A 24,894-nucleotide genomic window follows, 5' to 3' on the forward strand; every position below is an offset into this window, starting at 1 on the left:
GTGTTTACTTGACAAATGTGCTGATCTTCCTTGAACACAGAGCAAATACACTCCACTGGTTTCTCTCACGTGCTGGGAGGCCAGTCCCTGATCACCAAAATGCCAGGCCCAAGCTGCCCTGTGTTTTTCACAAATCTGCCTTCACTCAAGTGGGGAAGGTTGCTGTTGGAATGAATGTTTCTGGAGATCACTGCTCCATTGTAAACACCTGTCTCCTAGGCACCAGGTGATATAGAAAGGAAGCTTTTTCTAGCATTTGTGGGAGGGTTCAGTGAGGTGACTGTCTTAGGGTTTCATTGTTGTGAAGCGGCACCACGACCACAGCAACTCTTATAAGAGAAACATTTAATTGGAGCTGGGTTACAGTTCGGAGGTTTAGTCCATTATCTTCATGGTGGGACCATGCACGCAGGCAGACATGGTTCTGGAGACTAGTTGAGAGTTCTACATCTGAATCCACAGGCAGCAGGAAGAGAGAGACACAGGGCCTGGCTTGAGCTTCTGAAACCTCAAAGCCCAGTAACACCTGTCCTCCAACAAGGCCACACCTCTAATAAATGCCTCTCCATGGGAGGCCATCGTCATTCAGATTCAGACCACCACAGTAAACTTCCTGTGGTTAATCTTAGAAAACTGCAAAACTGAGGTTGGGGGTAAATGAGTATGACGGTGAGAGGCACAGGCAGTATGTGAGGTTTTCACACAGGCCCAGGGAATCTGAAGTACACGAAACCTGGCCTTCCTGCTCCTGCCCACCCAGCCCAGGATACCCTTGGTAGGTCTCTCCCCTTCATCAAAGCATACTGCTAGCAAAGGGAGGTGATAACAGAGCGTCTCATCTGTCTTCTAAAGACAACATGTAGAAGAACACACTAGAATCTGAAGACCATTAAAGCCTTTGATGAGCCAAGATCTAATGATGCTAGACCATGCCCTGCACAGACACGAAGGAGGCAGCCCTCTCTCCTGGCCATGGGAAACCCTGGGGCTTCACTGTGGCCTACTGGAAAGATTGTTTTTCTCTGTGGGAACTCTTTCTGAGAAACTCACATGTCATATGACTTAAGTGGTCCAAGCAGTGGGACACAGAAACAGCACACACACACACACACAAAAGAACTGTCCAAACAGGTAGCTTTTCCTAATGACAACTTCTTTTAATTAAATACAAACAAGAAGAAAAAAAAAACCCAAAAAACCAAACAAGGCACCATGGCCCATTCAAGTATTTTGCATAGATGTACAAATATTGTAAACAATCAATAGGAGGACAAGAGAGGACAGGACTATTTCCTGTGAACAATCTCCCAAATAAAAAGAAAATTCACATTTGCCCTGGATCCCAGACGTAGACGTACACACAGTCGTAGAAGAGGACACTGGGAGTATGACATTGGGGTGCTGGGCTAGCAGGCTTCCCAGGGGAAGGGGTACCTTTCCAGTTGGTGTTCCCTGGCTTGTGTGTGGAGGAGTCGTTTGGGGCTGTGATTACATGCATTTGACAAAATGACTAGCTTTAGACCTAGCCTCCAATTTTAAGAATACAAGTCTCACACCCTCTTTGTCTAATAAGCAAATTAACTGAGCCTAGGGGAGACACTTTGGAGAAGGTTTACTGCGGAGTGGCAGGGACCTGTTGCATCGCAGAGAATATAGATCCTAATGTCTACAACGTCTTGAAGCAAGGGGAGAAAGGGGCTTCTCTCTTACCTGTGGAAGTCACCAAGGCTAAAATGGACAGAATGCAAGTGGGAAGTTGCAATTTGGAAGGAAGCAGCGCAGGCTAAACCTCTTCTAGAGATGAGGACCTTCGGTTTACAGGCCAGAAATGGCTTTAGGTCAGGCAGCCAATTTAGCTTCTAAAGACAGTTACAGCCTGGGCTGGGGACGTAGCTCAGCTGCTAGAGCGTTTGCTTATATACGTATGAACACCTGGGTTTGAACCCAGGACCACATAAACCACCTGCAGTCTTAGCATTCAAGAAGAAGCAAAGCACTCAGGAGTTCAAAGGTCATCCTTGACTTTTTAGTGAGTTGAAAGCCAACCTGGGATATAAAAGACACTGTCTTAATTTTTATTTGTTTTTGTGGAAACGGTTTCCTCTGAGTAGCCCTGGCTGTCCTGGAACTCCCCCCCTTTTTTTTTAAGACCGGCCTAGCTTCAAACTCAGAGATCCACCTGCCTCTGTTGGGACTGAAGGGGCATGTCACTAAACCCAGCTATGAATTGAACTTTCCCTCAGCCCACTGGAGCTTTGGCTTTGACCTACCGCATTGTCTACTAACATCTCAACAGTGGGTGGGCCCAGAGATGCCCCCAACAGTCATTTCTAGTCTTGTTCACTTTCAATGCATAGGAAAAGGCCTTTTCAGCCTCGATGCCCCCCACAGACTTGATGTACATTGACCCAAGTGTTCTGTTGCAACTAACCCCTCCTTTCCCTGTGGTAATATTCTTTTTTCCCTCCCAAGTGACAATCCTTTTGGGAAAAACTCTGCCCTTGAAGTCTTTCTATATCTCTATGGGACACTTCACAGTGCACAAGGGAATGGGGGCCTCCCTATGGCAGCTTCCCTGACCCTTTGGAAATGAATGCCAGGAATCAAGTTGTAAGGAGAGTAGCTGCCAACATCCCTCCCAAATTAAAAATTTCTGCCATCTTCTAGTTCACAGTATAACATTATGGGATGGAGGTGGTATCAAAGTAATGAAAATGAAAAAAAAAAAAGTGATTACCAAAGAGCAAGGAAATGGGTCTCTTTTTGGTATTGTTCAAGAGACAGAAGACTTGCATTTCAGAAAGCCTATGTTGTCACTGTTTCTGTGGCACTGTCACGCAGAACCACCTGCCCCCAGAGTGGAGGGACAAAGGCCATGCCGCCCACAATGACATCCAGGACATATGGGGTTGGGTTTTAGAGAAGTGGCGCGTTTTCTAACTTTGTGGTGAGGGTCAGGATGGTCACTGTCTTCAGGACCTAGCCTGTATTCACTGGCATTTGTGGAAACACATAAATGGAATGTTGATGGTAGGAAATGGACCAGGTAACCTTTTGGATCATGGCTCAGGGAGTCAAAGTGTGAACATCACAGTCACCCTGAGGAGGAGAAAGGTGTTTTCCTGAGATCTTTCTTCCCCCAGCCACGCACTCTACATCTCCCGCTTGTCTCCAATCCCAAGAGCTTACGCTGTGAAGAGCTATAAGAAGGCCTGAGGTGGTAAGAAGGGAGTCAAAAACTCGCCTCTTCCTCTAGAAGGTTCCAAGAGCTAACAACTGTGGGTGGTGGGAAGGCCCCTAGAGGACCCTCTGCAGTGCTATCAGCACCTTTTGGGGGGTGAAAGATGGCCTCTCAGAGGCCAGGTCCAGCAAATATGTAAGAACTGTTCTAACTACAGAGCACCAAGTCCCATCCCCACCTCCCCAGAGCTCTTTCCATGAGGATTACATACGGGTGAAGAGAACCAATGGAAGTGAATTTCATCCTGGTTGAAGAGAGCTGGTGGACCCCTGGCCAGATCTGGTTCACCATGGCTGTTGAGAGCTTCCAAAGAGGTTGGTAATCCATTCATAGTCAACAGTCCTACCTCAGAGCTGACCACTAGAGAGGGGCTGGTGCCCCTGGGCATACTTTTTTAATGGCTAGGGTTCCAAACATGCCTGTCCCCCTCAGTATACCTGTGGCTACCCTGGAGAAACTTATTTAGATGTGGGTCAGAAATAAGGAGGAGGCCCCTTATCCTGCTTGAGGCTATAAAATACAATAACATGCAGAGCTGTCTGTCTGTCTGTCTGTCTGTCTCTCTCTCTTACACACACACACACACACACACACACACACACACACGCTCACTCCACTCAATGCTCTTGAGATCCAGTGCAGGAAGTCCAGTGGCTACCCGGTGAGGCAGGATTCTGATTTGCAGATCACAAGCACGCAGTCACCAGCAAGTCAGGACTGTCACGGTTCACCACCAAAGCACCATAGGACAGGGAGGCGATGAGGGGAGGAGAAGGTGACACATGGGACACCAGGGATTCTAAAAGTCCTAGCAACCTTTGGCATCACGGCTCAGAGGGGGCACAGGCCGACTATCCCCCCCTGCTGTCTACGCTGCCTGCAAATAGTACCTGTCTGAGTCAGAGAGCGACCCGTGTAAATATGAGAAGGAGAATGTGAAGAGTGGCAGGGACTGGGGAGCATGGCTTGTCACATGCACCTCGACCAAGCCCTGGGGTCGGGGTGGGGAGATGCAGCAGTGGCTTCCTCAGTCCCAGCCTCTGTGCAGCCTGGGATCCCAGGGGGAGGCCATTCAATGGAAGCTGTTGTGTGTACCTGCCACCGCGGGACCCGGGAGGAGGCCGTCTCCACGCTCGGCACAGAGGGAGGACCCCAGCTTCAGACTTCCCTGACTGTTGTTGGTAGCTCTTGGCTAGTAGGCTGAGGGAGAATCTTCCCCCATCCTGCTCCATATGCTCCCCTTTCCTACCCGGGCTGCATATTGCACAGGTCAACATTTGAAAGCCATCGGATAGAAGTCCATCTGGGCCTCAGAGGAAGCAGGAGGCACTAGGGCAGAAAGGAAGATTCTGGGGATGAGGGGGCTCCAGAAGGCTGCAGAAGCTTCAAGATGGCCAAGCTGGCTTCTTTCCTCTGGACTTTCCACGGCATCTGGAGTCTTCAAGCGAGACAAGAAACTTGTAGACAGTTTTAGATCTTGGAGCTAGTCATGCCTCCAATCCTCTGTGACCTATACTCAGGAAGCTGGAAAGAAAGAAAGAGGAAGGGAGAGACGTGATCTCAGTGCTGGCCAGAGGGACTTCGGGCAACTGTCCTTGTGCTTGTGACAATCAGGAACAGAAGCATGGTCTTCAGAAGTCTGTCCCTGTGGCTGCTTCGTGAGGCCATCAGCCCTTGCAGTGAGAACAAGTGCGTGCCACCCCCAAAGCTGGAAAGTCACCCCTTCCTGTCTTTCGCCAAGCTTCAGGACAATAGCTTCCCAGTGCTTTGTGGAAAAATGGGGCTGGCAGCCAGCTTTCTTGCCTCACCCCTTCTGACCCAATCACCCCCCCAAACTAAGCTGAACATGGGAGCTAGAGAGAAGCATTAAGGAAAGGGACATATACCCACAGGCTTATATAAACTAATGGCTTTGACCTTCACAGCAACATTATGGAGCTGGGTCCCTGCTGTTTCTGATGCCCTTTTAAAAATTACCTTTCCCATTGAACCACCTTGCTGGCCCATCTTAAGCCTTCTTATTAAGGCAAGGACTCGCTCAGGGTGACCTTGCTGTTCAGGTACCAAGAAGCCGCCAGAGCTCAGGCTTTTGTGTGATACCTTCATTCTCAAGGCTGAATCGCCCTCTGCTCACAAAAGGTACAGCCAAACAGACCTCCCAGCAAGGCTAAGGGTTTGTTTTCGCTTCTTTTCTCAAAGCTCAGCTGGGACCACGAGAGCGCAAACTGCCCTCTCAGCCACGCATCTCACCTCTGGTACTTCTGGGTCCTTCTGCGGACTCACCTTTGGAACAGACACTGCTGGAGGCCGGGGAGGATGAGGACCAGCAGTAGGCGGCTGAAGCAGGGAGGCACCTCCTGGCCTGGGAGCCGTCCTGTGGCCCGGCACAGGGTTTGCTGGGAGTGCCTTCTGGGGTGGCCGCGGCCTGGAGAAATCCTGGAGGAAGCAAGAAGTCTCACTTGGGGGGCTCCTTTAGAAAGAAAATATGCCTAATATCTTATGGATCAAAACCAAAATAACTTACATACCGGATGGTTCCATGTTTAAAGGGCTAGCCTGTTTGTGGGGATATTACTGTATTTACATGCTAAGAAAAAAAAAAAGACCTTTTTGAAAAACAAGTTGGCTATATCTATTAAAATTAGAGATATGGGTATGGCATGATAGCGCACACTTTTAATCCCAGCACTCAGGAAGCAAAGCAGGTAGATTAATACAAATTCAAAGCCCTATATCAAAATTAAAAAAAAAAAATTGAAAGGGTCATTTTCTGATGTGAAAATCCCACTTCCTGTTGGCCATGTTACAGACTGTTTTCACAGGTGCGCAAGGCTGATTTGCACAGATGTTCCCCCTGCACTCTTTATAACACCAGAGAACCTAGAAACTTCCATCATGTCCGAGGTGAGAGAAAAATGTAAAATTATACAGCGACATGGGCTACAGCGTGTGCAAAGATCAAAGCAGGTGAATGTGAGCTAATGAGGACAGTCAGCTGCAAAAGAAGCCAAAACAGACCTGACAGAGGAGCGTGCATACAAAAACAGACCTCAGGCCATCGGAAACAGAAAACAGCTAGAAGGGGGCCAGAGCAAACTAACACAGAAGGTTATCCTGGGCTGGGGTCTAACTGGGTGGGCGTGCATGGTTCAGAAAATCAGAATGAAAATGAATGGTGTGTGGGGGGGGGGTTGGCAACATTAAGTCATTTTATTTTAATTAGTGTATTTTTCATATCCTTTATCACCACCAACATAAATAATTTATCAGGCTTTTATTTTCTCTCTCTAGCCAACTCTGACGAGAATGAAAGATGAGGCAGGGACAGGGTGCCTTTTCTGTCTGTTCATGGAGACATCACAGGCTTTTGGGGCAGCTAATAATCAGGAACCACTCAACATCAAGAACATAAAGAAATGAGCTTAGTCAAGTTTCTCAAAATAGATCCACATTTCTCTACTACTTGAATTTTATAAAGTATAAATTATTATTGCTGTTGCTGTTACTGTTTGGAATCAGGGTCTTTCTACATAGCCCCAGCTATCCTATAGCTCACCGTGTAGATCAGGCTGGCCTTGAACTCACAGCAATCCACCTGCTTTGACCTCCAAAGTACTGGGATTAAATGCATGCACCATCACACCTGGTTATTTGTATTATTTTTAGTTATGTGTATGTGTGAGTTCATGCCCTGTATGTTCAGGCTCCCACAGAGTTCAAAAGTTCCTTTGGAAATCACTCATGTGGGTGCTGGGAACCGAACCCTAGTCCTCTCCAAGAGCAGCAGGTACTTCAGCCACTGAGCAAACTCTCCAGCCCCACTACTCAATTTCTTTAAGCAAATGTGCTTCTTTTGTGACTGGAAAAACAAAAATTTAAGGGTCAGTCTGAGCCTCCAAACTGGTGAGATTTGAGAGAAGTCAGTTCCTTGACTGGCCAAAGAGGGCGCTAGTGAACGCCATGATGGGCACAGGGCGAGTGTGCAGGGGGTGGGAGGCAGACAGATGGCGGAGTTGATTTTCCCACACGAATGACTTCTCAGAGCAAAAACGGAAGCTCAGGAAAGAGGAGTCAAAATGCCCGAGACCATAAAGCTGTAGCCACGTCAGCTCTACCCCTTACAGGAGGGACGCTGATCTTGGCGGGCGGACGGTACAGAATGGAACCCCGATTGCACCAGAGAACTCAGGCCTTCCGGGGAAAGACTGCAGGGCGTAGGCAGCAGCGGAGAGACTGCAAGTGAGCCCTTGGCGGTTGTTATCAGAATGTCTGCCCTGGGCCTCGCAGCAGAGCCCGTCTGATACTGTAACCTAATTCTTGGTGAGTGAATCAGCACAGCCAAGACTTAACAGTACAGAGGAGGGTTTATAACTCGCAGCAAGCAAGGAGAACCTGATGAGGATCTGCTAAATTCCACCCCCTCCAAAAGCAGCAAGACCGTACTATTCATAAAGCATGGATCCCTGCGCATGCTCACTTTAAGGTCATAGTTTACGAAGATAATGAGAGCAGGCAATTTCGGGGCATGCATAGCTCAGTGTCATGGAGTGGGGTTTAAAGTGATTAGGCAGGAATGAGTCTGGGTATGCTCAGTGTGCACCATCAAATTTTAGATGCAGTCTCTCTCTCCCCTGCACGGATATGCACATCACACCCTGACCCCACACCCACACCCAGGAACTTGTGAGTGGCAGTTTCACAGCACAGGACCCAACCTGATGAGACCCCCTCATCTCTGCCAAACCCTTGCCTAGGGCCTCATGCCCCAGGACCTTCCAAAACCTGAAGCTGAACCCTGTGGTTGTTGTGATCAGAGAAACCCGGGCACTGGGGACCCTTTGGACCACAGCAAAAGAAAGCAAACATGGTAGACAGAGGCTACCATGCTGGGCCACTGCCCAGGAAACCCCCAGGTCTTCACTGGGGAACTTATACCAGAGTAGACATGGTAAGCAAATAAGCCACTGCGTGATAGCTCCAAGCTGTGAGCTACAGAGCTAAATGCTACAGAGAAGGAGACAGTCTAGACCTGTTGCCTCCCAGAGGGCCCCCCTTAGGTAAGCGAGGCATCATGGTGCACCCCTCAGTAAGTGTCTTCAGTGAGTGGTAGCTAACCAGTAGCTATGCTTTGTAGGTATGAGTACGATGAAAGAGGTACAGGGCTCTAAGCAGGTGAAAGAAACCCCGATAGGAGAGTTACCCGAAGTCACAACTGAGGGTGAATAGGAGCTGGCCAAGCAAGGGTGTGTGCGTGCGTGTGTGTGTGTGTGAGTGTGAGTGTGTGTGTGTGTGTGTGTGTGTGTGTGTGTGTGTGTGTGTGGAAAAACAGTATCTGCAATGACCTGGGGAGGACAAGAGCTCGGGGAACTAGAGAATTTAATTTGGGGTACAAAGTGGGTGGAAATTGAACAGGACAAAAGCGTCATGTGGTTTAGGGACTGTCTAGGGAACTATACCGGTACTACTACTCCTATTGTTATTGTTGTTTTCAAGACAGGGTTTCTTTGTGTAGCCTTCGATGTCCTGGAACTAGCTCTGTAGACCAGGCTGGCGGAGAACTCACAGAGATCTGCCTGCCTCTGCCTCCTGAGTGCTGGAATCAGAGGTGTGCACCACCACAGCCAAGCTTCAAAGATACTTCTTAACTCTTATTGCTAAACCTCTGGAAGCCTATTGGATTCACTAGAAAAAGAAAAGATGGTCAAATCCAACCAGCGCATCACCCCAGCCTCCAATGTTCCTCATTGCAGGTGGCCTGTTATGGGCCTGTTACGTCCCTAGACCAGAGTTGCTGAGAATCCACTCACCTGGGACAGTAGGCAGTTAGGTGCAGGGGGCATAGGCCGGCTTGGGGGAGGTCTCCTGGCTGAATCCTTTCTTTCTACTTGAGCCCCAGTTTCTGGGGAGCTCCTGGCAGCCCTGTTCAGATGTGCTGGCAATGGCGCAGGTGGGGATTCAACGTGTAAATAGTCTGGAGGGGGCCGGGGCGGAGGGTGGGAGGGCTTCCGGAGAGTTTCAGGGGTGTTGGTTACCTGTGTGGAGGAGACACAGGACAGCTGAGATGAGGAATCCTCTCTATGCATGTGTCCCAATGAGGTGACCAGAACCACATTTGAAACTAGGACAGACATGGTGACCGTCAGATCCCAGGCTTCGGAACCAACTGACGTGTCTTCCAAGCCAATAAGATGGCTTTCATTACCAACCCCATGGCCACACATAAGCTCTCAGAAAGGCTAACGGGGATGGAGAGAAATCAATCGGAACCAACGGTGCAATGCCCTTACCTTTCGCTTGCCCTGCGGCGTCTGCAGCTTGAAAGTTGGGTTGGCATGGCCAGTTCCACCACTCTGAGACACCCTGAAGGGACAACTGGAAACAAAGAAGAGGGGACAGGGAAGAGGGAGATTATCAAGAGTATGTGTGGATTGAGCTCCTCCGGCCCAGACCAACGGACAAAGCTAATTAACCCTCTTCTGGAGAAAGTTGGGTAATCCTCCGAAACCCATCTCCTAAATAATAAGTAAGCACACATCTGGCCAGCGGAGAAGCCCAAGGAAGGAACCAGCCTTGCACAAAGCAGGCCCTCCCCCACCCCCAGGAATGGCCCCAGAAAGACTCAGGGCAGAAAAAAAAAAAAAAAAAAAACAAACAACCCCTCCCAGCACAAGTACGTTTAACAAGTCTCTTGGGAGTATGCTCTGTCAATATCTCAATGAATTAATCATTTGTCTTCTTGGGTTATTGTCCAGTTAACCCTGTGACTGATATGGCTTGTCATCCCTTCTTTATGGCCTCAGCTTCCTGCTCTTCAAGAAATAAGGTATAAATTAATTGGATGGAGGATGGTCAATAGATGTTACTCCACACCCCAATCTGAGTTGGCTAAGGACTTTCTTTTGAGAACAACTCACAAGTGATGACCAGGCTCAGTAGATACCACTGACAGCCGTTACCTAATAACGTCTGCCGTGGTGACAGAGCAGGACAGAAGGGGTGATGGTGGCATGTTCCCTGCCTTCATCTTCCCAGAATTAGACCCTTCCCCACCAACCTTCCCAACAGGGGCTCTATGATCTAGAAGGGACCCTCCGAGTCCTTGTGGGCACAGCACCCTGTCCCACCTGAACTGTTGCCGAAGCTTGAATGGGAGGGCTGAGGGCTTGCCCAGTTTGTGGCTCTGTCTATAGCAGTGGCAAAACAGCATGAGGACTGCCAGCAGGAAGAGGGCCGAAAACACCCCAGCTACCACAGGACCCACACCTGCCAGAAGACAACACAAGGAGAGAATCAGAGGCTGTTCAGGCTACGGCAGAATGATAGAGCCCCAATTCTTCTTCAGATATTTGATTCTCATTGTATTTGTAGGACTTACTTTAAACAAACACAAATACAAGCAACACACATACATTATATACTATTGGGGAGCTAATACTGGCTTAAAGAGCCAGGCCCATTGGCTTTTATAGAAAACCCCCCAGTCATTTCTCTTCAGCTGCAGCGATTCTCCCAGAAGTAGTTCAGAATTTGTCATTTATCACTAGCTTCCAGCTAAGAGATTTTCATAAAATTAGCCTGCATCATGATTTTCCTGGACCCAGAGCAATGACCAGAAAATCAGACACCTCACAGTTGGATCCAAATCCACCTCAACAGTTCCACAAATCAGTAAATTTAAATATACAAAGTACAAATGCATCAGTGAAGCTCCCCTCAATCTGTTTCACATAGTCAGGCTCTTCCTTCTTATCTGCTTTAATTTTGTCTTTTAAGACAGGGTCCCACTGTGTAGCCCAGATTGGCCTGGAACTCACTGTGCTGCACAGACTGGCCTCAAAGTTGCAGCTATTCTCCTGCCTCAAACTCCTGAGTGCTGGGATTCTGGGCAGGAACTACCACTCCCAGCTTTAGCTGTGTGTGTGAGTGTTTTAAGTACTTTTGCCATTATTCAAAGACAAAATCTGGAAACCGCAGGAGTGGAGTCCCAGAGACTTTCCCTAAGAACTATGAAACTTGTCTGTTTTCCCACCTTTTAACCTTTACTTAACAAGGGGCAGAATAACCAGTACAAGGCACCCCAGCATTGTGATTATTTCAAGTGTCCCTAAAAGGACGAGTTACTAGTTACTCCCCCAAATAATTGTGACTATCTGATGGCCTAGTCTCCATTAATCTCTCCCTCCTCTACTTAAAAAAAAAAAAAAGAAAGAAAGAAAAGAAAAAAAGGCAGTTCAGCTCAGGCTCCATAGGAGCAACTGGCCTCTGTGTCTTGGCTATAGAATCAGGAGAATAAAGCCAACTTAACATGGACTCTCTGCAACAGTAACCTATAATCCCCAGGCCCTATGGATTCCAGCATAACTCTGAATGCAGCCCGACAATATGACCCAATACGCCATATTGCAATGTTAACAGGTTGGAGGCTCCGGCCAGCCAACCGCCTATCCCCACGGTCTCTTCCTCTCTCACAAAGGCAGAACACTTACTCTTAGGGGGTAAAGGACCACTGTCAATGCTGCCGCCATCTCCTGGGGTGTTACAGAAAGGTGGAGCCCAGCCTTCTAAGCAATGACAGTTCTGGTTGTTGTTGCAGACCTAGAGCAAGGGGGCCGCAGACATATCAGCGCCCCGGAGGGCTGTGACCCCCCCCCAGGGCACGCCCCCATGACGCCAACACCCAGGGACCCAGACCTCTGTACACATACCCCATGACCGTTGCACTTTTTCCCACAGCCTTCCGTCTCGAAGAAAGAGGTGTTCCTGCATTGCCCTTCGAAGCAAATCTGCAACAGGAAGAGCAGCCATCAGCAGAGCAGCAGGAACATGGGGGTGGCTTAACACATGGGAGTTTTGTACTTAGAATGAATGGGAACCCCCAAACATAGCTCTTTGAATTATATATTATAGTGAGAAACACAAAGAGCCTCAAATGGCAGGACAGTGGGTAACTGAATTCTGCTGTCGCCTTTGTGGTTAGGGAAGAAACAAGCAATACTAAGACATTACACTCAAAAATTATGACTTGTTTGTAATCTAGTATCATGTTGATTATATGCTATCCAACAATAAATATATACTAATTTTAGCACTACGTCTAAAAATGCTTGTGGCAGGAGCTTACTCTGTGCTGGGCATCATACCATGGGTTTCCTACATTTTTTTAAATAATTTTACTAACACAGTAAGATTTATGGTATTAATTTCCATGGGTTTCTCTGATCCTTAGACCACTTCTGTTTCATGTGATCGCTAATGATACGGATGCCAGTGATGACTGCCATTGCCTAATCCATAGTCTGTAGGTGGGCGACGATGGGGAGCCCCTCTGGGTGGGATACTATTACTCCAGAGCCTATGCTTCTCAATCTCTGTCTATGCTTGGTTTCTGAGGGAGGCCAGGGACTTGGGGGACAACTCACATGGTTGTGGCCACACTTGGTCCCAGTCATCACCAGGCCTGGGTCGAGCATGTCCCCTTCCCCTTCCTCCTCCTCAGGACCCCGGTAGACGTGGGTGCCCCGACAGTGAATCCGTCTCCCGTTCATGGTAATGGTTGTGTCAATAGACACTGCATTGGACTCCAGGGGCCGGGACTGCGTGCTCTGACATTGGATCTTCCCGCACTTGGCATCTCTGGGCCAGGAGAGAAGACAGGATTAAAGTCGGGAAAGAGCTGGGGCATCGCAGAGCTTCAGTCTTCACCAAGTCAGTAGGGCGAAGGACCAGAGAGGGGTCTGGCACCCAGCAGTAGAGACCTGAGGTAGACTCAGACCCAGAAAGGCGACAGGTCATTTGTCTCTCAGAAGACCTAAGCCAAGAGCTTAACTTTGGATGTCCTAACTTCAAGGACATGACCAGAGTACTGTCACCTTATGCCCATCACACAACCGTTCACCCCAGGCACTTCAACTGGGAGCTGGGGCTCACTCGGACTCCCCATTCTTCATTGCTCCTGGAGTCAAGCATTTGCAACCCCCGTCAACCTTCCATCCTTTTGTTCCCACAGCTTCCCCGACTTATGTCACCACCTCATTCCTCTCCTGACCTGCAGGACGCCAAGTCCCCTGACTGTAGGGACCCTGGGAGTGCACACTCTTCCGGAAGTACATTTAAACCTCTCAGGATCTATCCTGCTTTCCTCTCTCCACGCTCATCACCCACGGCCCTCTCTCCCTTATTCCCCACAGACTGTCAGTTTTCCCTCTACCGTTTCTGCCCGAAACGCTCTTCTTTACACACGGGCGTGACTCCTCCCCCTGTTCATTTAGATGACTGCTACAGAACTCAGACAGAGAACTTCTTGGGGGATACACCCCGGGCCCTTAACTATTACATTGCTCTGGGCCCTTAATACAGCATCCTGCACGTGGTAAATCTGCAATTGTCGTGGGTAAATGAGTGGATGGATAGATATGACTGAGTGGGTGGCTGGAATGAACAGATTCAGAGAGATCGGTTTTAGAAAAGGGCATAATTTTAGCACTCTGGGAAAGAAAGAAAGAAAAAAAAAAGCCCAAAAGGGCCATCTGTGAGTCGTGATGTTGCAATGCTGAAACTTTGTCATCTCGGATCGCAGCCATCTATCTCCCGCCTTACTTTTTTTTTTTTTTTTTCTTTTCTTTTTAAAGACAGGGTCTCTCTGTGTAGTCCTGGCTGTCTTGGAACATGCTTTGTAGAGCAGCCTGGTCTTAAACTCACGGCGATCCACCTACACACCCCCCTGTGACCCCCAAGTGCTGAGATAAAGGCATGAGCCACCACGCCCAGCTATCCTGCCCCGCTCTAAAGAGAGAATCCCCAAAGCAACCGTGGTCAACTTCCTAGGAAGCAATGCCACCCACTCCTCTTTTTCACTTTCCCAGGGCCAACTGAACAGTGCATTATCAAGCATACAGGCCTTAGCTGACTTGTTTGAAAGCCAGTTGGAGGCCATGAGGCCATCCACACCAAGTTACCTGGGAGTGATAAGGACAGAGCAGGGATCACTAGGTCACTCCCCCTTCCCTAGGGTCAGCACTGTGGTCCTCACCTGGGGCTGCACTTCCTGTATTTGCCATTCAAGCCCTTGCCACAGTTTCCATAGGTGTCTCCAGCTGCATTCACCTTCTCAAAGCAGAGGTCGAGGGCAGGGCGGGCTCCTTGGTGTGCAAGAAACACCTGTTAGTGCATAAGCCCACCAGAGGCTCCACAAGCCTGCCGGAGGTTCCCGATGCAGGGCTCGTCTTAGGCAATATCACGACACTTCCGTATTCATCAAGACCAATTCAGAGAAAATATTTTAGATTGGTTTTAACACCTCATCAAAGATTTACATCTATGGCAGTTGTATGCTAAGTCTGCTTGCTAATGAAGACGGGCTGTCCTATTTCTGGACTATAAATGATTAGTAATCCATGCCTTGAACATTAAACTGCTAAGAGGTATCTGGAATTTTTCTTCCTACCCACCCTGGTTTCCCTCTCCTATATCATGGAAAAGCAACAATCTTGAGCAGTGTGTTTTCTACAAAAAAATTGTTTTCTCTATATTCTGCATCCCTTATATTCAGTTCTGGCACATCTTCTTGAGAGATCTCAATAAAGAATGGAAGAATTATCTCTTCTCTTTCTGTTCTGTTACTTAGTCTGTTGATAACATTCAGTATAGAGAATTTAGCCATGTGGCATTCGGTTCTATAATTTGACTGGGATAAATTTAATTGGCCCATACTATAGAGGATGCTGCTGCTACAATGAGCAGCGGTGTAATAAACATCTTTAAAAACAGCTTCACATCCACAAGCAAGTACAATTAGAGGCTGCTTCTAAGTAGTGTTATTTCCAGCTTCTGAAAATGGTGGTTTATGGAATCCCATACCTGAATGTGAGGGGAAGAGGGGATCTCAAAAATTTGGCAACACTATAGAGTTTCTGAATGTGCAATGGCCAAAAACTAATTAAAAACAGAATGTGTAATAAATCCGAGGTGTTTGTGGCAGAGCTCATTCTATTGTATCATGTGACTTCACTGAGGCTTTGGTTTTCAACACACCTGTACATTGCTCACAAGCAGTGAACGGCACTGAAACGCCTCAGCTCAGACTTGAGGCTGCTTTATATTAATGGCCATGTTTTCACTGTATGTATGTTGTCACTTATGCAATGGGTTAATTAAGGAAAACAAAGACTTAATGTTTTTCCTGCTGTCATTCCTCAGCAGATAAACACCAGATTAATGTCAATATTATGATAGAAGTTTGATTTCTACAATTGCTGCTTGAGTCACTGACCTGAGCGTCTTTAAAACAAACAAACAGCAGCAACGACAGAACACTAGCTGAGTGTGGTGCCTGCCTTTAATCCCAGGATAAAAGCAGAAACAGGAAGATCTCAGGGAGGTGGAGGCCAGCCTGGGCTATATAGTAAGTTTCAGGCCAGCAAGCAATACAGTGAGACCCTGTCTCAAAAAATAAAAATAAAAATTACTGAATGAATCGTGATTTGGGGTCAGGACAGGACCAACAATTTCTGGTAGGGCCCTAAACATACTTCTGTAATTTTTGTACCACATATAGATGTGGGTTGGTGTTCCCATCATTGACAACTATAAAATCACATCAGTCAACTTTGAAAACTAATGAAGACACTCTATGTCCTTCACTCCCAACTATTTAGCCAAAATTTAATTCTTTATGTTAAAAACAAACACACACACCTGTTTGCTTATTATTACCATTTGCTCTGATAAAATCATATATGAAAATTATTTTAAAATAAATTCTTTGTGATTTATCAGTAAATTTTTGCTGTATATACCCATTTTTATATACTCATATACTCCGTGTCATGTAAAAACGTCTCAGACCAAAGGGTAAGTGGAAAAAAATTAAATGTAATCGATGGAAGCAGTAAGTGGTATTTGAAGGTTCCCAAGCCAAGATGCTAGGCCATGCTACGCGGCCGGTGGGGATGACTGGCTCACAGGTGGTGGGTGGGACAGAACACAGTCTCCAGGAGGGCCCTTACCAGGTCCCCAGAGCTGCTGGCACTGCTCCTGGTAAGTGAGGCACATGCCGTTGTAGCAGTAGGCCTGGCCGCCCTCGCAGGGGGTACCATCCATCTGGTAGAAGTTGGTGGGGCAGTGCGGAGATTTGCCCGTGCAGAACTCGGGGAGGTCACACTGCCGCACTTGCTCACGGCACAGGGTTCCAGGGGCCACCAGCTGAGGTGAGGAACGGGAAGGGAAAATCGGTCATTTCTTCCCAGCCCGCAACCCTTCCCGCCAAGAGCTCATCCACATCTTGTCTGTAGAGCGCAGTTTTCTGTCACCTCGATATCACAGTACTTATCACATGATGTCATCAGCTCAAGCCATCACCAGCCTTCTGATGCAAGCAGTGACTGGGCGCCTTCAGCACTGTGTCCACAAGGGCTACAAACTCAACTCACTTCCTTCCCCTAGCAGTCTTAGGAAGCAGGCGAGAAATAATGTTTACAGAACAATTTGTAGTTTACTCCGTGCCACCATAACTGCCTTTACGCAGCTTCACTCAAGTGTCGTTAGGACTTTCTTTAGTTCGCATGATAGCCCTATGTAATTAAAGAAGTAAAACACAACACATTCAAAGTCTCATGGTACGTGGCAGGCCAGTGCCGTGATACAGGCACATACTCACAGGTACCCACACAGAAAATTGCTATTCGTGTAAGTTTTCAACATCCTTGTTTTGTTTTTAAAATTAGCCTCAAACTCATTATTTAGCACAGGCTGACTGGCCTTGAATTCATGGCAATCCTCCTGTTTTAGCCTCTAAAGTGCCAGAATTGTAGACATGTCTTGCCACACCCAGCTTGTGGTTCCAGACTCTTCAATAACACGCCCTTGCCGTTACACCAAGCATGGGCCTGAGTGTTATACGTATCTCATCTGTGTCCTCACAATATCCACGAGGTAGATACAGCTGCTTATGTCAGTGTTTCTAATACTCAGGCCAGTCTACAGACAGACAACTGAGATTCAGATAATTAATAAAGTCCCCATATTCACACAAGCAGGGCTTGAAGGCAACAAATCCTTTGTGAGGCCCAGTTTGAAATTCTGGAGTTGAGTGAAAGGTCGCTCCATGGTTTTTCTTCAGCCTTGGTCTGAGACATGAAGGATTGCAACCCAGCACAGCCCCCCTGGGGGCTTCTGGGTCAAAATGGATGGTATCCAAGTTCTCCTGACACCTATGACTCAGAGCAAAGCCCTCCCCTCATTCTAAGTGACCATGTCACTCACTGGCTCTTCTCAGGAAAAAAAACCGGCAGGCCCCTTTGCTAGCCACTCTCAGGCTGAAAAGTTGGCTGAGGGAATGGATGAAGGCCAGCTGCAAGAATGGGCAGGGCCAGTGGCAGAGGCAGAAGCCTCAGGACATACGTGCACTTCACCAGTACTGGAGAGCTGACCTGCTTAACGGTTTTTGTTCTGGTTTACCCATAATTCCAGCCCTCTCTCTCTAGCTGCTAAGAGCAAGCTTGTTCAGCAAGGCATGTGAACAATTCATGAACAAAATGTGGGCTCGGAAGGCTGAGGGTAGGACAGGCCACAGCTCCATTCTGAAACTCCTCTAGTACTCAGATTTCAGATTAATAACTCAAAAGTTCAAATATCATAATACTGTGTGTGTATATGTGTGTGTATCTAACAATGTATATATACAAATCTGTATGAATAAAATTGGTATATATATATATATATATATATATATATATATATGCCACTATATGTGTATTATATAACCTCCAACAAGGCCTAAGATAAGCTTTATAACCAAAAATATTAATATATTATGATAAAATAAAAATATGTACACCCTATAATTTTTAAATAAAGATTATATAATTAGTCTGATATCTATTTTGGTCAGATTTTATCACTGAATCTGTTAATTTTTTTTTATTTTAAGACTCCCTGAATTATCAAATTTAGATGTAAAAAGTTCTCAAGTTCAGTACTATATGATCAATAAAAGTAATCAATTATTTCCCATGTTGATGTTAGCAATGTGTACTCCAGAGTCATGGAGAGCCAGTTCCGGGTCCTGATAGAATCTAGAATATATCATCCATCAATTGAGGACTCCAGTCTCTTCACCTGAAGATCAAGACAGTACTATGTCTCCCATGGGGCTTTTGTGACGACTGAGTCAGATAACCTCCATTAAAAACTCCCAGCATAGTGCTTGTCATCTAGCAAATGGCCATTGATGTCAGTCAGAATCATAGCTTTCTTTTTCATGTGTCCAAATAAAAATGAAGCCTCACTAGGCCTGGTAAGTTCAAGGTCACCCTGAGCAATTTAGTGAGATCTTGTCTTAAAAAAAAAAATATATATATATATATATATGTACATAAATATATATATATGTACATAAATAGGTATATACAGCAAATACTTACTGATAATAAATCATATATAAGATAATATATACATGTATGTGTGCATACATACATATATACATGTACATATATTTTATTGATATATATCTTATATAGGGGATATAGATATAGATATATGGGGTGATTTGAACACAATGAGGCACAGGATGGAAAAACAGTTGGTTTAGTTAAAGAGATATTCTGTTTCAAAAATCTAACACACACACACACACACACACACACACACACACACACACCCTCTTACATTCCCTTTCTCCCAGTGCTGGGGCTGAATCCAGAGCCGTGAGCGCGGAAGCACAGGTTCTTCCCGGGCCCCCTCCCCAGCCCTGTGTCTAGAACTTTGGATGCAGGCTGAAACCCAGCCCTTGCGCACTCAGCTGTCATCCCAAAGCCTGAGGCAGGGGGAGAAGGACACTCACCTTACACTGGTGACAGCAGGACCCATGGGCACACTCGGCCCCTTCCTTCAGAGTGCAGTTGGAGGCATTGCAGCAAGGGTTAGTACATTCCTGCAAAGGCAACAGGTAGCTTTGGACTGGCAGCAGCAGGGCAAGAGTCAGGGCCCAGCAGGGGGCGCCCTTGTCACCTCCATCGCCGGCCTGCCTGGCATGCCCTGCTTTCTGCACCCTAGAATGCCTCATGGGAACATCACTTGGCAGCTCTTTATTAAGGTAATGGGTATTGGCCGTTAAAGAAAAGACACGGGTGCATCATCCTTGGCGATGAGACTATGTGGTGATTCTGGGTAATATAATGTAATTGTGTGGTCAGACTTGCGAAATCCTAACATCCACATTGTTCCTAGCAGAACTCCCCCTGCTGAAGGGCCAGGGCTGACCCTGGCCTTTGGTTCATGGTTCTCGGTCTTTCACTAGTTCATTTATTCTGAAAGTTATAGGGTTAGAGTTTAAAAAGAAGGTCAGAAGATGGCTCAGTTGCTTCCAAGGCAATTGCTTCCAAGCCTGACAACCTGAGCCTGAGTTCGGTTCCACGTGCCGAAAGGAGAGGAAGGGAAAACTCTCTGAGGTTATCCTCTGACCCACACCCACACTCGACCCTCTCACACACATGCACACACACACACACACACGCACGCTAAATAAAGGTAGAACAGACCAAACCAAAACCATCTCCACATAGATTACACTGCCGCCTTAGCCTCGCACTATACACATTACTTGCGGTTCGCCAGCTGTCAGGCATGGGTTAACATACTCTTTCTCATCCTTCAGAAAATAGACACGAAACAATATAGTTCTGCTTTTTTTCCCAGAAAAACATGTTTTTGATAAAAATGACCAGAGCTGGGGTGTGTGCTCTCCATACTCGTTCTGAAGCTCGGAAGGAGGAAAGGCCTGTCCACAAAGAGTTCTGCTTCTCCTTCCTCGGCGGCCCTTCCCGCTCTGGATAGCACTTCCAACACTCCCTCCCAGTCTTCCCTCCTCCGGGATAAACAGCTTGTTCTCTCAAGGTTCCCCACCAGGCTCATGTTTATGAGCTCACCCAGCTGTGTGGCCTCAAGAGTAAAATCAGTGCAGCTGGAGGGCCAAAGTCGCCATCAGGGGCTCCTCTGCGGAGGAGGGGACCTACGTGCCTGGGACCGGGGTCTGTGGCAAGAGCAGTTGCTCATAAGGGCTCCACCCCGATTCTGGATATGACTGTGCTGACCACAGCTGCAGAGGCCACAGAAACGGTGCACCTGGCAGACTCGCTGTCTACATCATACACAAGGGGGTCTTTGGTAGTCGTGTAAGAAATGCCGGCAGCTAGGAAATTGTGTGCCACGTTGTCCTTTCAAAGTCCTGAAGCTCTGAAGGTGATGCGGAGCCTTCCCTCCCTCTAGCATGGTCCTGCTACATACCTCCTCTTCCCCGCAGTCACATTCTTCGCCATCTTCCAGGTACCCGTTGCCACACCTCCGGCCTCCATACAGCGTCCTAGTATCTGGCATGTTGGAGAGGCACATGCCACCTCCTGACTGCAGATACCTGTCCAGCTCCCTCCTGTTGCACCAGCTGAAGACTTTGGGGAAGGGGTGCCTGGCAGAGAACAAGGTAGGCATTAGCACACCAAACAAGCCTGCTGTCCTGCCACCCAGGAGGCTAACTCCACTCCAAAGAAAAACCCTACGCACGCTCTCTGCCTCGCCAGGACAGCCACCAATGCATGAACTTAGAGTTCTTTTATCCTGAACCATGAGACGATGAGCAGGCTGCATGGTTACATTTTCCTTATTAAAAATGAAAATGACAGTTGAGAAACAGAACAGCAATTTCTCTCCTTTGCGTGAGGGAGCTGAGGTAAAGGGTTAGAAGTACATTAAAGACAGGTTTCCAGACTGAGAGCTAGACAGAACACCAGCCGACTCAATGCCAGATGGGTATTTATTTTTTTATGATGAAAAACGGGGCCAGAAAACCTGAGACCATGGGTTTAATTTACTCATGGGCTAAAGGACTGATCTTTGTTCTCCAGATAACCAACTCCACCAACCACCACACAAACGTGTGGTCTTTGTCACAACAGTCTGTACAGAAGCTCCACAGTCGCCTGCTACTGTGGAAAAGAACCAAAAGTGAAGCTGGTCCCTTATCTGCAGCTTTGCTAGCCATGGTTTTGGTTACCTATAGTCAGGAGTGATCTGAAAATATCAAATAGAAACTTCCAGAAATGGACAAATCCTAAGTGTGAATTAACTTTTGTTATCATCACTGTTTTAAATGTTCTAGTTGATTTTGAGTTAGTGTTTTTAACTCCTCACTGTGTACTTCACAAATTAAATTCATCATAGGAGTGTGTAGGAACTGTCAGCTATTTGTCTATAGATACTCTGTTGGGATTGGCAGAGAAAGGGGTGGGCTTAACCATGAACTCAAATCAATTTGAATATGCCCTTGAACTTGTAACCTACATGTCACCATCATCCTTCTGGTGTCACAGTAGTCAAGAAGTGGTGAGCAAACACTAGCGCTACAAACAAGAAAGCTGCATTGAAACACCATTCTCTAGGAAGCATAAGCAAACAATAGAGCCTTGGAAGGAAGGAATGTAATAAGGATTCTATCACAAGCCTTCCAGGGAGTGCCTTCAGTTTTGAAGAACGTCATGATGTATGTGTTGAGACATAAGAAGATAAGCTTTCCTCTTTCAAAAGCTCTGGTTTAGAAAATCCTTGTAACTTCTGGAGACTCAGCAGCCTTGCTTCATGGATTCCCTGAGGAATCAGGTGGATGGCTTCCTCCTCCTCTTATTCGGTAAACCAAAGAGGAAGGACCAAGGATTGTGGTCCTGATCAAAATAAGGTCTTCATCAGAGCTTTGTGAAGAACGGAGCATACGGGTGTGGTAGCACATACTTAAAGCCCCAGACATTTTGGTAGCTAAGATGGGAGGGTTGCTTAAATTTACAAGTTCAAGATTAGACTGAGCAAGACACTCTCAGATGTGCTCTCAAAAACAAACAAAACATGTAGAAGCCAATTTTACAGCCAATTTTATAACTATAATAAAAAAGTGAGTCAATCTAGGGTGGACTAACAAAATGTGAGTCAATCTGGGGTTCTACCATCACCAACATGCTTTGAGGAATTTAGTGTCCCACACGCATCTGCCCACTTCTTCTCTATCCAAACTTCATTTAAGCTGTCTTCACAAACAGTTTAAAAGTTTCATTGGGGCCATCTAGGAGGACTGTGTGGGTCAGAATGCCCCTGTACCTCTTGCCTCACTCTTCTCCCCACTGCTACCCTTCCGGTTGACTCACCCAGTGGCGGCCGCCATGATGCACCCACCGTCGGCTGCACTGGCAGAACAGCAGTGTGCAGAATCGTGGCTCATGCCAAAGTTGTGGCCAATCTCATGGGCCACGGTGGAGGCTACTCCGATGGCATTCTCAGAGTGGTCCTGTTCAGAGGAGAGTTCAATTTAAGGTCAGGGTTTTATTTCTGATTTACACCCCCCCCCGTGTCTCTCTCATACAGGATTTCTCTGGTTGTCCTGGAACTCACTCAGTAGACCAGGCTGACCTCAAACTCAGACACCCAGCTATCTCCGACTCCCAGTTGCTGGGACTAAGGACGTGCACCATCACCCCTGGCCTGCATGACTTTTTCTTACCTGAGCCTGCAAGCTCTCTATTGATTCCGGTAACAGTGAGCATTCTGGCTCTCCACTGCTCTCTTAACAAATCTAAGGCCACTGTCAGCATTAGGAAACTAAATGCTCCAAAGACTGTTCTTTAAGACCTGAGTTCTTCAGAGTTGCAGACCATGAATGACCTGTGGATGTATTTCTTGAACATCATCTTGAGTTGAGTAGTAGGTACATTTGGCTCACTGTTTTCTGAGAATACCCCATGAGAAAATGCCACCCCAGACACAACCTGGTATAGTGTGTGATCTTAATCATCAAAGCAGAAAACTTTAAAAAAAAATGAATAAGTAGAGCTGTTACAGTGATGCAAACCTATAGTGCCAGCTAACAAGAGACTGAAACAGGAGCCCATTTGAGCCCAGATATTTTGAGACCAGCCTGGGCACTGTAGTGAGACCCATCCCAAAACTCCAAACAGAAGAACAAAAGCAGCAAAAAGGGTATTTATACCAGGCAGGCAATGCGATGCATGCCTTTAATCCTAGCACTCAGGAGGCAGTGGCAGGAGAGTGTCTGTTATTGCCCAGCCTGGTTTTTATGGTGAGTTCCAGGCTAGTCAATGTTCTATAGTGAGAGCCTATCTCAAAAAAACCAAGGTGTTTACTAAATACATGTGTGTTCCTTTTATTATCTTGTTTAATTTCTAACAAATGAGAGCTTCCTTTAGATCACTCTAGGTTAGAAATGAATAGTCACAAAGTCATGGGGTAGGGATATAGCTCAGCTAGTAGAATCACTTGCCCAGCAGGCCTGAAGCTTTGGGTTTGATACCAGAACCATGTCAGACTTGGTATGTAAGCAAATACTTGTCATCTCAGCACTCAAGAGATAGAATCAGAAAGAACAGAACTTCATAGTCATTTTTTAGCTAGATAGCAAGTCTGAGGCCAGCCTGGTCTACACAGTGAGTTCCAGGCCAGCCACAGCTACATAACCAACCAAACAAAACAAAAAAACCTACTCTCCTCGCCAAGTAAGAATTTCAAAAGACAGCAATTTCCTAACTGTGACTCTTGAGACAGGATCTATTTCACAATACAATATCTAACCTGGGCTTCCATCTCTGTTCTTCCCCATCCCCCAGTTTGTGTTCTTACTTCTCCAGGCCCTGGTGTAGAATAATATACAAGAGAGCTAGAGATCTAGTTATACAACTGCTTACAAACCAGCATAAGTTACAATGAATGAAAATTTATCCCTGGATACTTCCATCCTTAGGACCTAGTAATCTCATCTGAAACATTTGCTCCTTTTAATGCTTTTTTTTTTTTTTTTAATTCTGCAGCTATAATTGGCTTTTCAAAACCGCCCTTCTGTCTTGGGAGTCACTGTCCCCTTATGCAACTCTACTGTATGGCCTGAGACTCACCATGCTCACTCCTCCAGACTGGTACACAGAGCACATGGCCATGAGGGGGGCCAGGCCAATGGTGGTGCCTTGGAAGGATCTGCCACTGCAGGAAAAAGAAAACATACACACACACGCACACACACACACGTGATTCAGGTGGGGCCTGAGAAGCTGTTCTCCTGGGACAGGAGTGAGTGGCTACCAAGCTGTGTATCGACCCCATTGACATTCCCAGACTATTCCCAAGAAGACAAGCCTGGTAACTCAGCCAACTGGACAGCTTTCAGGATACCCCACCTCACATCCTCTCACTTACTCCCTCAGTAGCAGAGAAGAAAGGTCACTTTCCCTTCATAATGTGCCCAGAGGAAAGGAAGAAGGCAGGGCTTGAAAAGCTGTGCCCTATTCCTGATTCACAGAAAATGGGCACAGGCAGTGGTCAGGGAAAGGGCGTGGCACAGGCTGTGATGCCCAAGTGAATCACATCCACATCCACATCCGGCAGTGGTCGGGGGCTCAGGCCTTACCATCGGTGGCACATGTCTTGGGCCAAAAAAATGGGGATGCTGGACAGCAGCTGTGGGGGCTGATGCTTCATCCTCACATCACACTAGGACCAAGAAAACAGCTGTGTCTCCTTGGGAGCCTCACAAACCGCAGCTGGGTGCAGGGAAAAGCTGTTTCCGCCTCAGTTCTGCAATGCTGACCCTACTCTATCAACAGCCAGCTTCG

General features: G+C 47.0%; 1 protein-coding gene across 1 annotated transcript in view; it reads right to left on the reverse strand.

Moving 5' to 3' along the window:
* Window positions 1-1,143: 1,143 nt before the first annotated feature.
* The window catches only part of Adam19 (ADAM metallopeptidase domain 19), an 87,944-nt gene continuing 64,193 nt past the window's right edge, over window positions 1,144-24,894 (reverse strand). The window contains exons 10-23 of the mRNA XM_055610710.1: window positions 24,181-24,265; window positions 22,423-22,562; window positions 20,522-20,699; window positions 19,080-19,169; window positions 16,246-16,441; window positions 14,271-14,379; window positions 12,661-12,874; window positions 11,947-12,024; window positions 11,728-11,836; window positions 10,366-10,504; window positions 9,529-9,613; window positions 9,049-9,273; window positions 5,525-5,677; window positions 1,144-4,765 (exon numbers count right to left, since the gene is read on the reverse strand). Of these exons, the coding sequence (XP_055466685.1) occupies window positions 4,712-4,765; window positions 5,525-5,677; window positions 9,049-9,273; window positions 9,529-9,613; window positions 10,366-10,504; window positions 11,728-11,836; window positions 11,947-12,024; window positions 12,661-12,874; window positions 14,271-14,379; window positions 16,246-16,441; window positions 19,080-19,169; window positions 20,522-20,699; window positions 22,423-22,562; window positions 24,181-24,265 (1,855 nt within the window). The 3' untranslated portion in view covers window positions 1,144-4,711. The remainder of the gene's footprint in view (window positions 4,766-5,524; window positions 5,678-9,048; window positions 9,274-9,528; window positions 9,614-10,365; window positions 10,505-11,727; window positions 11,837-11,946; window positions 12,025-12,660; window positions 12,875-14,270; window positions 14,380-16,245; window positions 16,442-19,079; window positions 19,170-20,521; window positions 20,700-22,422; window positions 22,563-24,180; window positions 24,266-24,894) is intronic.

The sequence above is a fragment of the Psammomys obesus genome, unplaced genomic scaffold (assembly GCF_907164565.1).
Source record: "Psammomys obesus unplaced genomic scaffold, mPsaObe1.curated_primary_1811, whole genome shotgun sequence".
Taxonomy (NCBI): domain Eukaryota; kingdom Metazoa; phylum Chordata; class Mammalia; order Rodentia; family Muridae; genus Psammomys; species Psammomys obesus.